The sequence below is a fragment of the Scomber scombrus genome, chromosome 12 (genome assembly GCF_963691925.1).
Source record: "Scomber scombrus chromosome 12, fScoSco1.1, whole genome shotgun sequence".
Taxonomy (NCBI): Eukaryota; Metazoa; Chordata; class Actinopteri; order Scombriformes; family Scombridae; genus Scomber; species Scomber scombrus.
The window spans coordinates 4,950,208-4,967,488 of record NC_084981.1 but is presented as its reverse complement, the minus strand read 5'-3'; the positions used below and the strand labels follow the sequence as shown (position 1 = coordinate 4,967,488).

The 17,281-nt window shown below is 38.9% G+C and overlaps 1 protein-coding gene across 1 annotated transcript in view; it reads right to left on the bottom strand.

Moving 5' to 3' along the window:
- Nucleotides 1-458: 458 nt before the first annotated feature.
- The window catches only part of b3gat2 (beta-1,3-glucuronyltransferase 2 (glucuronosyltransferase S)), a 51,990-nt gene continuing 35,167 nt past the window's right edge, over nt 459-17,281 (bottom strand). Inside the window, exons 3-4 of the mRNA XM_062430591.1 lie at nt 11,998-12,146; nt 459-545 (exon numbers count right to left, since the gene is read on the bottom strand). Coding sequence (XP_062286575.1) covers nt 459-545; nt 11,998-12,146 — 236 coding nt within the window. The remainder of the gene's footprint in view (nt 546-11,997; nt 12,147-17,281) is intronic.

Here is a 17,281-nt window from a genome sequence, read left to right as displayed (position 1 = left end):
AGCAGTTACCAATTACTGTATCTGTACCAGGAGCCTTGATTGCTTATGGTAATTATGTCACGGTATCACAGTCTGAAAATGATGTGTTCATTATTCAAAATGACATTAATAGTTCAAAATGATTGACATGGCGCATTGAAATTCAGCAACATGTTTTTACATTAATACTTCACCTTTTTTTTTTTTTACACTGGCAAGCTGTGGGTGGAGGAAAATGAACAGTCCAAGTCATCCCAGTTTGTAAAACGAGCATATTCAGTGCTGTCCATTTCTCACAAAGCACGTATAACAGACAGCCAGAAGTCTTGAATCATGCAGCTTCTCAGAGGCTCCATCCATCGTGAACAGATTGTATTAACCCGATAAGGAAGGAAAGCAGGATGCTGTCATCAGTCCCGGCCAAGAGAGATGATGAGCAGCCAGATTCGGCTTCTGGATTTGCTCCTCGGCTCATCGTCTCACACCTCGATGACTACAGTGTCCTTCCGATGTTTGGGCTCATTTGCGAGGTGCGGTTTCTCTGTGCGAGTGTGCCAAACCAGCACCTGAAAAAGAGTCAAAGAAGGATGAATTAGACAATCTGCTGACAGTGGAAATGCAGGATACTAAAAAAAGAATTTACAGGCTTGGATAAATACAGCATAGATGCATTTGGATGGCAGTTTTCCTGATACAGTGTAAGACTTAAGATTTAATTTGGTATCTTTTGGATTAAAGCTGCTGATACTGGATATTGTGTGCCAGAGGTTTTTTTGTGAGCCTGTGAAGAAAAATCTTTTAGGAAAGTCACGGTACATTAAAGCTCTTAAGTCTGATTATTCAGTGGCTCTTAAAGGCTCAAAAACCTATTTTCTCAATCAGCTTCTTACTCCAGGCTATGAGGTCCTGCATGAATACAAAGGTTTCTGCTAAAGTTTTGGGGGTGTTTTACCTGACAGACTTTTGTATTTGTGTCTGTGCCCTTTTCACTGGTTTGAAGTGGGTGGGGATTTGTTGGAGAAAAAGGGTTATGTAACTTCTTTCCACTAAGGACTTGGCAAAATATGAATTCAAATGTGCTGATAGTTGTTGGATTGGATGCTTATTTTTCCACCATTATTGGCCACTGTCATTCATTCTGATGAAACAACCCCTTTTCAGCACTAATACGTTTTCTTGAGTGTTAAACATTGAGTAAAAAATATGAACTTTAACTTTTATTTCTGCCTAATTAGTGGTGAATATCTAGTATCATAATACATACTTTAGATTTGTTTTCAGGGACTTTAAAGGTAGGTTAAAGGATAATTCCAGAACTATTACTTTATTCTTCAAGTAAAAGGTCATGGTCCTATTTTGTTTGTATTTTGCACTTGCCAACAACGCCACATGAACAAGTGATATACATTTCTGCTAATGTTTTTACACTAATCAACTGAATGATAACGGTGGTAACTTATTAAGAAACAGAGCAATTCACCAGCAGAAAGCACAATAAGGCTGTTAGCTAGAAAGTGTGTAAACAACGAAGCTTTCAGGATATACGTTTAAAAATCAACTTTGCAAAAGATTTATGCAGGAAAAAAATGCATTCAACTCATTTGTGGGACATCAAGAATAAATATAATGCATTTTGATGGAAAACAATGAATGTGAACATAACTCCATAGTGTACCTTTAATTTTAGGTATGTAGCAGCATCATTAAGACATCCAATTGGTAAAGGGAAGCCAGAAGTAAGATATTCAGGCCAACCCTCTTGTTAATTAATTAAAATGATTACAACTGTGCAGTCTACTGACCAACTTGACCTGATTAGACTGATGAGGACCAACATGACTAGAAGACCTGGATCTTGTTTTGGTAACACTATGAGCTACAATACGAGAGTGTGACGCAAGTTGTAATAAACTGTAATTATCCTTCACGACAAGCTACAGAGCAGACCTGAAACAAAAAAAAAATGGAGTCACTTAAAACACTTTCTAAAAAAATAAAAAGCTTTCACTCCTTGATGATGCTCTGATGAAATATCTGTCAAATGAAAGACTGCTGTACTCTGAAGCTGCTTTGAAACAGATATTGCGTTGTATCGTCCTGCTGTTGGATGTGATGCTCGTCGGTCTGCCAGGAGGGATTCCACACACACACACACACACACACACACACACACACACACACACACACACACACACACACACACACACACACACACACACACACACACACACACACACACACACACACACACACACACACACACACACACACACACACACACACACACACACACACAAACACACACAAGAAGCAGTCTGAAACCTCCAGAAATGGATCAAATCAAAAGCAGCGCACACATCACTGCAGCTGTTTGTCTTGTGTTTGCAGCCAATTTCACAGCAATATACTGGTGAGAAAACACTGCAACAGATGCAAAGATTGATATTTTCCTGGAGCGAGGGATAGATTTCATTTCTCGCAGATTCAACTGAGGTTTTGAGTAAGGATGTGTTTCTTTTAGCCTAAAGCTAATGAACCTATAATTCAGGCGTGTGACATTTCTGTGTCCAAAGCAACACACACACACACACATACACATAGAGTCACATTGGCATGATTTATTGCTTGCTGTGAATCCTGCCGTTGTCTCTGGGCTTCTTCAGGTGGAACATGTCACTTCCTGCACGCTGCGCTGCTAATTGGCCCACTTTGCATATCTAACGAGGCTAATGTAGCAGCCACTAAAGCATCACTCCAGAGCTGCAGGGAAAATGGTACAGTATGTGTGTGTGAGTATGTGCATGTGTGTGTGTGTGTGCACACGCACCAATTATGCAGTCAGAGTTCCCTCCCCGTTCCCCTGGACTCACACTCCTCTCTTTCTCCTTCTGCACCAGTCTCTTTCTCCCAGTTTGCTCTCCATTTTTTCACATTCATCACATCACACTTTTTCCTCTTTTCGACTTTTTTTACCTCTCGTCGTCTCTCCTGCTCTCTCTTTCTCTCTCTCTGTTCCTCCCTGAGGCAACTTGGTGAAAAATTGCTTTACCAGGTTAGTTTTTTCTCCTTAATAGCACAAGAACACAGCCTTGTTTCAGTAAAGAGGAATCTGAGTACTGAAAGTACTGAAAAGACAGTTGTTGGAGGAAGTATTGTAACATCACTCCATTTAGTCCTGAATGAAACTACTGAACCTACTTAAGTAAAAGTACATCAGTATTATCAGTAGAATGCACTTAAAATAAATGTACTCATTACATCTGTATGATGTATGATATTATTAGATTAGCAGCATATTACTGTTGTAGCTGCTGGAGGTGGAGCTGGTTTGAACTTCTTTATATACAGTTAGTTAGTTTAGCCCAGTGGTTCCGAACCTGGGGATCAGGCCCTTCCAAAGGGTCAGCAGATAAATATGACAGGTCGGGAGATGATTAATGGGAGGGGAAAGACCTTTTTTTTTTTTTTTTAGACTGAATGGTTGCTTTGTTTAGAGAAATACTGGATAATTGTATATCATTGGGCCTCAAACAGTAAGGCGGAGATGAAATTATAGATATCTGAAACATGACAAGGTGACTAAACTATACACTACTTTTTTGTTTCCAGTTTTGTCTTGAAATCAACACAGATCTTGGATGAGCGCAGTTTATTTACAGTTTATTGCAACATGGATCTTATTTAGATGCATTATTTAGATTGCACAGAGTCAATTATTGTACTATTTTCATAACTTTGGGCCTGGATCTCATCTTGATTACTTAGAACCATGAACGTTTATAAAAAGAAGAAATCAGCTCTTAAACTGAATAGTTTGGATGAAAAGTTTGGCTTTCCATGGTGATTGGTTTAAAACCTACTCATGTTTCTTACATGTGTTTTAGAGATGTCCATGATGAACACAGTGTTATTATTACCAATGTAAGTTTGAAAGAAAATGTTACATTTGATCTGTAATTAAAAATTCACTGTCTATAAGAACAACAGGCCGCTCTGATCTTTATGTTGCTTTATCAAGTAAATGAGGTCTATACGGATCTCTTTGCTAATAACAAACAGAAGAAACTGCTGATTCGTGTTTAATAAATCTGTGTCAGCTTTTATTTGTTTGTTAAAAAGTGACATCTCCTAATTGAAATCGTGTCCAAACTGACAAAAACAATCTCACCACTTGGTCCATTAATAGCTGTTCTGTAGAGATTTTGATCATTTCACACAATCATCCTCAACAGAAAGCAGATATGGTTTTCCCAGCTGTCATAGAATAATAGATGTTCAAATCTCTGTTTTTCTGACCACTTTAAGGACTTGAGACAGTTTTCGTCAACTGCTGTTTCCAAGGTCAAGATTAAACTTTCAATCTTAAAGACCCAAGTTACATTAAAGCTGAATTATCCTTTAATGGGACAGACGGGAAAAAAATATTTCTAAATGCACTCTAGGTGCACGGCGGATCAGATCACCCAAACCAGACCTAGTAGTGGACCGAGATGCATTCAGGCGCATTAATGAAATAATAATTACATTTAGCGGGAACCCGAGAGCCGATGCAAATGAAATAGACGGCGGGATAGTCTTTCAGTGTGTGGCAGAAGACCTCCTTGTGTCCCTTTTCCCTCTGTGTGTCATTCGGTCCGTCTTCTTTTTTTAACCTCCACCTTCAATCAATCCATCTGCCTCTCCCTTTTTTGCCTCTCTACACATCTCCTCTCCTCCTTTTCTTCTCTGTCTCCTTTTCCTCCGGTGCTATCATCTGTCTCCATCTGTTCCTACCTCCCCCCCCCCCCCCTCCCCTCCCCTCCTTTCTTGTCCTGTCACTGCTGTCTGTTGCCATTACTCTCCCGCTCTAACTACATTACAGCTCCTGTCAGTCGTCTCCAGATACTGACCCCGGCCATCAGATGGGCATTTCTGCCCTACATTGTCAAGGTTGGTATTGAGGGTCTGTGATCTGATCCTAGATACCTTCCTCAAAGCAGACGGAGCTGCCTGGAGTTAGGGTGTGTCACAGCTGCTGGAAAAGGGCATCAATATTAAATCATTTCCATCACAACTGTTCAGACCAGCTAGAACCAGCCAGAAGGGGTCTGGATACATCAAAGAGTCATATTACATTTTTTGTGATCTTCTATCATTTTCATACTGTTGGATTCAAGTTTTAAAACTTGAGGTGATGGTGAAAGATGCTCCCTGCAAGTCAAAAACCAGGGTTTCAACACACGCTGAATGCTCCGTTTGTAAAGTACACGTAGCCTTGGTTACTAAGGTTGTTTGCATTGTCCGCTTTTGGATTCAAACTTGAACATGTACAGGTGTATTTGAGAAGTTGAGTAAAAGTATGGAAATTCTACTACTATAGTTGTTTTTTTTGGCTTTGTAAGCACCCGAGGAGGGGGGCCTTAAAGAGACAGGAGCTAAAACGGCCTGTTTCAGACAGAGGCTGAACTGAGGGGCTGCTGAAAGGGTCAGTACAAGATAAATAAGTAGTTGTTTTTTTAACTTTAAATCATGCAAAGATATTTGAGTAGAGCCCCAGAATATAAATATAGAGCTGGACATGGGCATGATATGTCTATGACAGTTTTGTCACTTAACTGATCAACAAAATGATTTGTGTATTGTCATGTATGTACATGAAAATAATATCACTACACTCTAAATGATGAGTAGTCTGCCTGGTTGTAATTCATTCCCTGGTCAGAAAAGCATTCAACATTGTGGGATATTCAAATATTTTCTTGCAGGTATAAGAGGACAGATACCACTTTCATGACTGTACAGTACATATATAGCAGCCAATTAACACCTCTAAAGCTCAACAATAACACATTATGTGTAGTTGGTTCAATCTGTTCAGAAAGCAAAGTGTAAAAATGACATTGTTGCTTTACATGTAGGGAGGCATATTTCCCTACATGTATAATGTGTACATTTAAACTTGGTCGAGGATATTATTTGTAAATGAGGCTGAAATGACATAATGTTTAAAAAAAATTATTATTATTTTGAATTTGATTTTTTCATCTTTTTTATTCGTTTTTTAGATTGCGTATTTTTAAGCTTAAAACTTACCTCTTCTCTTTAGTCTTTAATTAGCTTTCTATCGGTCATCTCCACACTGATGCACTTCTGAACTTCTTTTCAAATGTTGTATTTTACTTCATTTTATATATTGTATTTATTCTATTTTTTTAGCTACTTTTACTATGTACTATTTTAAAATTATTCCTTTTTAAAAATGTTCCATCTTATATTACACTCGTGTTTTTATTTCTTTATTTTTTGTCCTTTTTTAACATTGTTTCATGTTCCCTTTAGGCCCTTTTAATATGAAGCACTAGGTGTATGTGATTTCTTTTATTGTAAAGCACTTTGAGCTGCATGTCTTCCATGTGTATTATATTACACCATGTCCTTACAGCAAAGCAAGTGTCTAACTATCAGGTAACATCGGACGCTGTCTGTCCACACTGAATCTGTTAATATGCACTTCTGTTACAGCATGTAAACAAACCACATAGCTATCAGCTGTGCACTCCAGTAACCACTCAAGTAAAAGATGGGTGATTACTACTTTTGTTGGTACTTTTTAAACAGTAAACAGGTTTTATATTGTTATATTTGGATGTTAATTTACTAGAAATGACAAACAGTACAGCCAACAGCAACTTAGCTAGAAACCAGCTGCACTGTATTTAGGTTTCTGTAGTTAAATGAGGAGGAATAAGAAATAATAATGACAAATGAATCAGCTGTTCCTCTTCAATGACATGCTTTCAACACAGGTGACAGGAAGTAAACAGAAACAGGGCGTCCAATAAAAGTTCAGCTCATGGCCACTGGGACTCTCCAATAGAAAACAAAGACTGTGGTATTGCCTGTATAGTTATTTCCTGTATTGTTGTTGATATCAATTCCTCCTCACCCAAATCAGTTATCAGGGATGATGTCATCTCTAATTGCACAAGCACATTTCCTGATGTCATCACATTGTCTCTGTTATCTCTACTCCAATATGTTACAAGTCATGAGTTATTCTTTCTCACTGCAAATACATAAATGATAAAGAGTGATGTCATCGCTGCACACACTGTCACTCACAGCTCCTGTCCACACAGCAGTGACCTGATGAGCGATGATGTCACATCCTGCTGCTTTTTTAACTGTGACGTGATGAATGCTCAGATCGCATCCTTTTGTCGGTGTGGCGCTGGCTGATGACTGATGATGTCACAGCCCGTTAATGGCCTGTATTAATATCAGCAGCGAGGCAGCTCCATTATGGTAATGGGGCTGATAATGATGATGATAGTTTCAACACAGAGCTGTCTGCAGCGGCAGCAGCACCCAGCTGTAAATGATGATCCAGCAACACAGGAGGGTCTTTATCCTATTCCCTGCCGGAAACGTTTACCCAGAACCCACCAGGGACTTCCAGTGTGACCTGCATGCATATGGTAACCAGTGAAATGAGATTTTACATTTGTTGATTCCAGGTGAAGCCTCCTGCAGTCTTCTTTACAAAGAACTGTTTGCAATGTTATGAAGGATTAGATTCTACTGGCCCATGACGTCTTTCCAGCGCCCCTACCTGCTGCAATATTCATCAACCCCACCCCCCACCCCCAAAGCATGAAATGACTGGACCAAACAAACAACATCCTCACAGTTGGGTGTTGGAGCTTCACCATCAGCAGCACCATAGAACGAAACTAAAGCCCTGACCATCTGCTGCTCCACTGGACCCACTTCCCCTCTTAATACATCCACTCTCATCTACACATAACTCATTCAACAACTTAACAGAAGCTTAACTTAACTGTTGAAATGATTATGATTAATCAATTAGCCAACTGACAGAAAGTTAGGCTACTTTAATGTGATTATTTGTTGTTTTTCGCTGTTTTTTATCGTTTTAAATTGAACATCTTTGGTTTTTTGGAGCCATTGTTGGATCACCTTAGACTCTGGGAAACTGTGGTTGGCATTTTTATGATTTTTTATGAAGTTTAATTAAGAAATAAGATGATGTTAGCGAGCTGGCTTCAATCTAGATACAATTCTAAAACAGCACTAGATGATGTTGTTCACCCACTTATATTTTGAATCATTTATTTCTAAGTTGGTTTCTTTCTTTTCTCTCTTTGCCTGACCTTTTTCTTTTTCTTTTGGGAAGATATGATTGGCTGAATGATCTCGCCATCAACATTAGTATGATTACATCATGTGAGAACAGACTACTTTTGTCCAACCCATGTCCAGGAGTGGACTAAACCATGTGCATACTCTTAATCCTTTCCATTTTGAGAGTCTGGGTAGTTAGTTCCACTTTTCCCTCCATTGTGAAGCCCCTGAGCAGCAGTGGGAGCATACATGTACAGTCTCATGGAGATCTGCATATTAAATTATGTTTTGGGCAAAGTGTGAAGCAACTTTATATAAATCTGTCATATTCAATCCGGATTTGAGACACATTGGACCAGATGCAAGAACATGTTCGTATTTTTTTTTTTCTTAAATCTGTCGCACTTTTTTCGTGAGGTGGAATTTACGAGTGTGCCACGTCGGATTCACCAAACACTCGTATCACCAGGAAACAGTCGTAAATGACTTTCGTAAACATGATGAATCCCACCTGTTCTAAATGAACGTACAGTGTTGTTGTGGAGGTGTTATGCGTTCATTAATTGATTATCATATCTTGCCTATCTATGGATCAAAGTGTCTAACAGATCTAACCTTGTTCCAGACATCTAAATCACTGCCCACATCACACTGACATTGACCGTCTTCGATGGACCCAACAACACAATCACCAAAATAAACCAAAAACACATTCATGAAAGTCATTTAAAGCAGTTTTTCAAATAAATCCTTTTACAAGTGTTTGTTTGGAACAACTGGTGGGACGTGACATTTTTAGCTCATGCATTGTTTGAAAGATTAAAAAAAAAAAAGTAATAGAATCCATTTCTCACAAAAGTCCTTTATAGCGCCTCTGTGATGGTTGTCAAGAGGATGAGTGGCTTCATAAAACCAAGTGCCAACAGGGGCTGTGGTGATTCGAGATGAGCTGCATCGATCTGAGCTGTCTAAGCACAGAACTAGAATTGATAGCACTATAACGCCATTTCTATCCAATTCAAGCTGCAGCGTGTGTGTGTGTGTCTAAGTTTAGACCACGCCACCAGCTTTAAGCATTCATGCTGCCAATAGAGGGGGAAGAGATGCCCCATGGTTAGTCACTGCTGTGATGGGAGGCCTTTATTATGACTGCAGTTTAATATCTACACACACACACAGACACACACACACAGATTAAGACTGATAAATTGTGCTTTTATTAAACCCTAGTCTGTGTCATCCATCTTCAATATGCAGGTCAGTGTGATCCAACTACATTCTTATTATATAACTGATCTCTGCTGCCCTTTGTAATCAAACCACATATTCCTTTGTTGTTTAAATGGGCCTGACTGTCACCGCTTAAAAGATGAAGGTGAAGGCACGAGTGTGTGTAGAATATAGGCGTGTAAGACAAATCTACTATCTGAATAAAATATAAGGGTCAGTAACAAACAAGGGTGGGCAAGATGAGCAATTCAAAAATATGTTTAAAAATAGTTTTAAAAGCAGCATCAGGTTTGTTAAAATGTACATTTAGTATTTTTGTTGGTTTTATGTCATTTAAAATGACATTTGCACCATTGCTTTTTACCAAAAGTAAGACCGAATGCTCCTGAAAATGTCAAATGGTGTAACCACAAAAGAATGATAAATATTAAATATGTTATCCACCTACAGTGTATTTAAGTGTACTTATACAAATAATTGAGTCATTTAAAAAACAACTGAAATGGATTGGATTGACATGATTCCCCAGGTTAAATGTAATATTTAGAACAATTGTATTCCATTACCTTTATTTAATATAAAAAGTTATAATGTAAGATCATGCCAAACTAGTTGATATGGTGTTTTATTGAGAATGTAGTGTTTTTTAAGCAAGTTGAATTATTTGGTACAAATCTTTTATGGTTACACCACTTAGACAGTTTTGCCATAATCCTCTAATATATTCTCTCAAAATGGATAAAATGTAGAAATTTGATGCTGGGTCCACAAAAAAAGAATGTGTGCAAGTTATTCATACATATATTTTCACATTTTAAGCCCTTTAAATTTGACTTAACCACATGTACACAAAAAACATCACTGACCCATAAACTAAAATATCTGTATTTGAATCTATAGTAGGGCTTAAACTGGAGAATTTTAGAAACCTTCTAGACTGCTTAATTTTCTTTTTAAATTGTTTTGTGTTGGCATTTATACTCCTGTATGTATGTTTAGGTGCTCACCAAATATGCCAATTAACATATCATTTTAACAATGTTCCTAAATGAATCAAATAATACAGCATGATTTGTATTTTATTTAGTCTAAACTATAATTGACAGCTGCATTACAGTAAAGGGTCTGGATGGCAATGAATAATTGAAATAGAGCAGGAGGTTTTAACAGTGGTAATACAGTCAGAAGTGCATCACCAAAATAGGTCATGTAAGAGAGGCCACATGTGAATTGTGTAAGAAACTGGAGGGGGTCCAGATGAGATTAAATTAGTTTGAAGTGTACATAGAATTTGGAAGGATAGTGATGAAAAGCTCCCGTGGCTATTTTACTTGCACTTTTGAGACAGTCACTAACCAGCCTGACATTTACTGTTGCTGTTAAGTCACACTGTACATGCTTCAATGTTGATCATGAGGTAAAAAATAACACTTGTGTAGCATCAGTCAGGCTTTATTCTACATTGGCCAACTAACCACAACTAACAACTAACTAATCTGGTGGAAACTGATCAACAGGAATATCAGAGTTAAGGACAAAATCCTAATTTTTCAAATGTCCTAAACCAGCAGTCAGGTGTCCATATGAACAGTGACAGAGGGTTTCCTCACTGTAATCATCCCTCCTGTTCATACTGACTATTAAAAGATCTCCTTCAAATTTGCTTTCAATGGATGTGATGGAGGACAAAATCCACAGTGTGTCCACTGAGTCATTTAAAAGTAGATGATCAGCTTCTATTGAGCTTCAGCAGTGTGAGTTAGTCATATCAAGTGATATCTGACACATTTACAGTCTTTTTAGCATCAAATTCCCTCTTAGTGTTTCCCTGTTGAGCTGTGGTGGAAGTATAGTAACAAAAAGACTTTGGTACTGAAAAGACTGTAACATTGAAACATAGAAGACTTGATTTGACTCATTTGGACGACTGAAGCTTCATATCAGCATTAGATTCACTTTTAAATACATTTTTACACAGAAGGAGGACTGTGGATTTTGTCCTCCATCACTTACAGTGTAAGTGCATTATGAAGGATCTTCTAATGGTCAGTATGAACAGGAGGAATGATTACAGTAAGAAAAATAGGTTTCGATGCTCACACAACTGCATCATGGATACTTGCAGCTCCAGTTTGCATTGTACAGACATCAATCACCTGAATGACTTTGATACTGAAGAAAAAAAATTTGAATGTGATGATACTGAGCCAAGATTTGAAGATGCTGTCATCACTGTTGAGAGTGATTTAACAGTGTGAGTATGATGTCAGTGTGTTTAGACTTGACTGAGTGATCACTGAAAAGAAGTGTGATGTTTACACCAAAACTGTCTACATCAGGTCAGCGGAGGAAAAAAACCGAATATAATCACATACAGCATGTTCCGATGTTGCTTGTGTGTCCTTTCGGAGTACATTATCTGCTCATATTTAAATAATGCATTCACATTTGGCTGATAGACTATGTGTCTATAGTCTATCTGTGTCTGCATTATAAAACACAAACTGCAAACGTCCTTGACTCCAGCGTGAAGCCTTGAGCTGCTTTCATGATGACACACACACGCTCGCTCATGTCAAAACGAGGCCCTTGACCCGCATTGTCGCGCAGTTAAGAGTAGATCCAATCTGTTGCCATGGTAACATCCATGCCCCAGTTACTCACCCGGGTGCAGTTGTTGGCCTTGGGCTCTAACTCGGTGACCTTGGTAATCTGCTTGAGAAAGTCGGACTCCTGCATCCCCGGCTGGGAGCCTCGCCGCTTGAACTGCGCCCGCGGGTTGGCGAGGATCACCTGGAGGTTCACGGCAAAACCTAAAGGGAGTGGAAGAGGAGAGGGGAGAAAAAGGCAGAGAAAAAGGTGAGGAGGTTAGCCAGCATGCATTAAAAGCACATTATGAGACTATTATAATCACACCAGAAAATGATGGAGTGCGTTAGTGTATCTAATGACTGTGATATGGCTGATATGAAATTCATTTGCCACAGAGGTCTGCCATTCCCCTGTGATAATTGCACTGTAGATGAGAAGGAGGGGTTTAGAGAAGCAGGAGAAAGTCAGAGGGAAGTCAAAATGCTTATGATTGCAAAGCAGAGGTGGGTTTAAAATCAATCGGATTAGAAAAACTGGCAACACAATTACTATTAAAGCAAAAAGTACACTCAGTGTGACAGCCATTAATATGTTTGAAGATTGAAAAAGTATCTATTGCTGCAGTTAATCACCCAAATCATCATGTGTTCGATTTGGAGAATCAAAGACAGCTACACAAAAGCAAAAGCTAACCCCAAACCGCCCGCTGCTGCCTTGTTTTTATTGTGTGTGCGTGTGTGTGCGTGTGTGTGTGATGATGAAGACGTCATTCACACATCCGATGTGTTGTCTGACCCCGAGGACAGAGCTGTGGAGGTGACACGTGATGAGTCTCCTTTACATCTTTTTGCCTTCACTTTTGTCTAACTCTTACTGACAGAGCTAACTGTTCAGAGATGGATATGTTCATCATGCTGAGAAAAGAGAAACAATTGAAGAGGATAATAAACAAATGAATAGAAACACCTCATCAATGAACACAGAGTTAATATTGTATCTCTTTGTCTGGTTTCTATTCTTCTCCAGTCAGTCTGTAGTTTGTCTCTGTGGGATTGTTGTTGCCACATGGATTTCATTTTGCATTTTTTATTGTTTTGTGCTCTTGAAATGTGGATTTCCAACTGCTATCAGTTTTGAAAACACATACAATAGGTGATTGTCAGGCATCTTTTAAAGCTAACTAGTGCTGGTAATTGGCTAACAACTCCACCCAAAGTACATTCTCCCAGTATTTCCCAGTTTGCCCTCCACTCAAATGGCAACTACCAAGACTTGAGGCTGAAGTCAATGCAGAAGTCCCTTAAAGTACAATGCCACTGATGTGTAGATACTCCAACTAACACCAATTCAAAAAGCCTCAAATCCATCTCTAGAAATGCTAAAATAGCTACAGTAATCTACAGCCATGCTAGCAGCTCTGTGAGTTAAGACACAGCTATGCTTTGAGCTAAAATCTCACATCAGCAGCTAACTCAGCTAATAGCATGCTTTGTTTTAGCAGGTATAATGTTTAGCATGCTCACGGTTAGTTTAGTGTGTTAGCATGCTAACATTTTTGTCATAAACAAAAAAGTAAAGCTAAGACTAGTAGGACTTTCATTTGCATAGCACAAATTAGAATTCTAACCAGATGATGGCGCTACATTAGAAGTTATTGGATCACCAAAGTTATCAAAGTTAATCCTGATGGGAACATGACTGTTGTCAATGTATCAAATTTAATGTTACTCCATCAAATATTTGTCAGGATGTTTCACTCTGGACCAACAGATGTCGTTCCTCGTCTCTATAGCATGGCTAAAAATATCTTTGTATGCATATAGATGTGTCTTTCATTCTAAGTGTTGAGAACATCTTTGTAAACCAAAGGATGAACTGTAGGGAAACTAAAAGAGAGATTATTAATAAGCTTTACTATTCTAAACTGAACTTTGGCTTTTTACTCCCAGTCAACTTCCAGCATGTTGAAGGTGTTTCTGTTCATAAATAATCACCAGATGGTTTCAGAGATAGTCTACACAGTCTGTATGCTTTCTTGTCCTGTGTGGCGTTTCCCTTTAATACCCCCACACTCCAGCTTTGGGACACCCCCACTGGGATGAAAACAAATCCCATCAGCACTTTCTCTCCTTCAATCTGAGTAAGTCTCAGCCTTCCTGCTGAGTCAGTAGACAGGAAAGGGAACAGAGGAATAGACCTGCATTCACATAAATTTAACTTGAAATTAATTACCTGGGAGATGAGTTCTGCACCACTGAAACACCCAGGAGACAATTTTTATATTCATACTTCTGCTACATGGCTTGTGTTTTATAGTAAAAATATATCAAAACCTATTAGGGTGAATCCCATGAACAAAACATAAGAAAGCAGTTGTTACAGTAGTTAAGTAATCATTGCCTTGTTCTATCTTTTCTCACAAGTTGAACTTTGAGGCTTATACAGTGTAACATTACTGTAATATCAGCTGCTTAGCCAATAGAGCTAAAGTTCTACTATACTTGAACAGCACACTGATTTGTGGAGAATATGCCTGTTCTCATCTACTAATGTACAACATCACTGCATGTTTGAGCTCTGTTAGTTAGAAGAGCACTTAGAAGAGAAGATCGATACCTCTCTCATGTCAAGAGTGTTGAGAGCAAAGTTAGAAGCGGGAGGCGATTAGCTTAGCTTAGCATAAAGACTGGGAGTGCAAAGTTTTAAAACATATCTGCCTACCAGTACTTGTAATGCTTACTAATTAACATGGTATAGATGGTGTAGCCTAGCTAAGACACTTTCTCTATATATGTTAACCCTGTGATTGACTGATTGGCAACCTGTCCAAGGTGTACCCTGCCTCTCGCCCAATGTCAGCTGGGATTGGCTCAAGCTCCCCCGTGAACCTCTAGGGGATAAGTGGTTAAGAAAATAAATAACAATCAGTAATCTAAAAAATGAATTTGTCCTTTTAGGGGGAGTTACATGTCTTGTTGAACAGCTAGAAGTGATGACTTCCTGGGCTACTAGTCAAATGCTGGGCATTATTTAACACTATTTTACAATTTTCATTTTTATCTTTGTATTCATGTACAGATTAAACAAACAACACACAATATGTTAAACTGTCAGCTTTAGATGTGTTGGTAGCTGAATTTTTACATTTTCAGAAAGAGCCAATCTTGCTGTTCCGCTTTGATTACGGTCTTTCCACACTTCAATCACATCAACAGACACAAGAAATGAATAAGCATTTTTCCTCACATATTGCTATTTCTGTAAACCTGGAAGACAAGGATAAACAAATATGGACGTGTTGGAGCTCCACACTGGGTCTTGAATACATCAAACCAGAAGCTTTTTTAAAATAACATACATTTACCTTTTACAAACACATTGTAAGTTGGGGAAAAATCAAAGTGACTCAGTGAGTTTCTGTCAATCAGGTGTTTCTGCAAAATTCATTTTCTTACAAACTTAAATCAATGTCTGGATGGTAGGAACAGTATAGTGTAATTTACCTGCAATTTGTAGTAAATTGACATGTAAAAACACAGGTTTCAGTCCTTAAACACCACATCAAAACAGTAGAAATGAAAGTGTGGCTGCAGTCAGTAGAAGAGAATTTCTCTGCAGGAGCAGCAGAGATGCTGAAGTTTCTCCTTTTGAGTGTTACGGGAGGATATTTTCCTCCATGTGCACTGCCTCGGCAAATTACTGAATATTTATTTATGCAAATCGTTAGTGGGTGGCACACCTTGGCAATCAGCGCGTTAGTGTGGGAATTCAACCCCAGTAATTCACCATCCTCACCTCCTCTATTTTTCCCTCTCCCTCTGCCTGTGCAAGTGTTTTCTAGGCTGCAGCTATCCTGAGGTACTGACACATGGCTCGCAGACAGCGGTCCTCTGAGTAATGTGAGTGTCAGTGCGGGTCACACAGAGGGAAACTGTAGACATGCAAATGGGATCGGCTTATCGTCCCCTATATGCTTAAGTTTTCTACATTTTAAGCCAGGTCAGCCGTCACAGACACACCCTCCTCTTTACATCCTGTTCTCAGTTATGGACAAACAGACACAAACATACACATCAGGGTGAGGCTGACTGCCAATTTGAGGCTTCATACAGAAGCAGTGTTTATAGACTGGAGGTCATGTTGATTTTTGTGACATTTAAGGGTGTAAATGCCTCTAAAACTTACTCAAATACTAAAGGAGTTACAAAAATAAACACACAGAGAGCTTTGAATAATACCTATACAGTTAGTAGGTTACGCTGATATCCGGCTTATTACTGCTCTGTGTGCGATACTGCAGGCTAATCACAGAGATAAACGCAGCTCAGGTGGTGGAGCAGATAGATACGACAGCAATTACCAGATCTACATCTCCTGACCTGCAGCCAGCCTCAATGATATGGAGATCACAGCTTAAATAAAGCCATGTTTACCCAAGAGGGCTATTGTCCAGACTCTGCACTAACTTTGTCCCACTTTACTCCTAAACCTACGCCAGCTGACCAATATGACTGCATGTACTGTATCTATTGCATGCAGAGCTTATCCACAAAATACCACACTGCCATTTTTTGGAGAATATTTTCCTCCAGTTTATAATTACATAGAATTTTAAGTGTTTTTTACAACTCCCCTTGATGTGCACGAGTGGGCACTCAATTCCCACTTACACCTGTTATTAACATGCAAGATGCATCTAGTTATTTTATGGTGCATTTACATTTACAGCTGGTATTATTAAGCATTCAGCCTGCATTTCGATAGGATATTGATATGAAAGTGATGTAGGCGTAGCTGGTGGACGTATCAGCAAACACATTGTGGTCAAAGTCCACAGAAGCGATGCAGGGTAGTCTTGAGGGACCAGTTCAACCAGCGCTGTAGGCAGGATTTTTGAAATACTGAGGTCATGAATCCCCCCCAAGCAATTTTTATAATAACAATGCATGAGATGCCAATGTGTAATGTGTTGTGCATGGCTCTTCATGGTTAACCTAAAGAGAATAACAGAAGCTCTGCAGCTTCCCTCAGCTTTAACGAGTTTTAAAGTAGAGCTGCAGAGCTGTAAATTAGGACATCATAGTTCCTATACGATGATTGAACATTATATTGGAGGCCCCTTTAGCGACACCACCAGGTCAAAATAATCTATGAGTTGAATCTCAAAAAGTAATGTTTTTCAAATCCTGAAATGATTCACAGAGAATTGTTAATAAGGTTTTTAGGGATCCCCTGACTTTCCTTAGGCACCATCACCAGCGCAGAATTTACAGCTCTACACAAGAGAGATCAAAATTTGATGTCCGAGTTGTCATGAAATTTATTGGGCACCTAGGAGGATGATCATGTTTTTGAG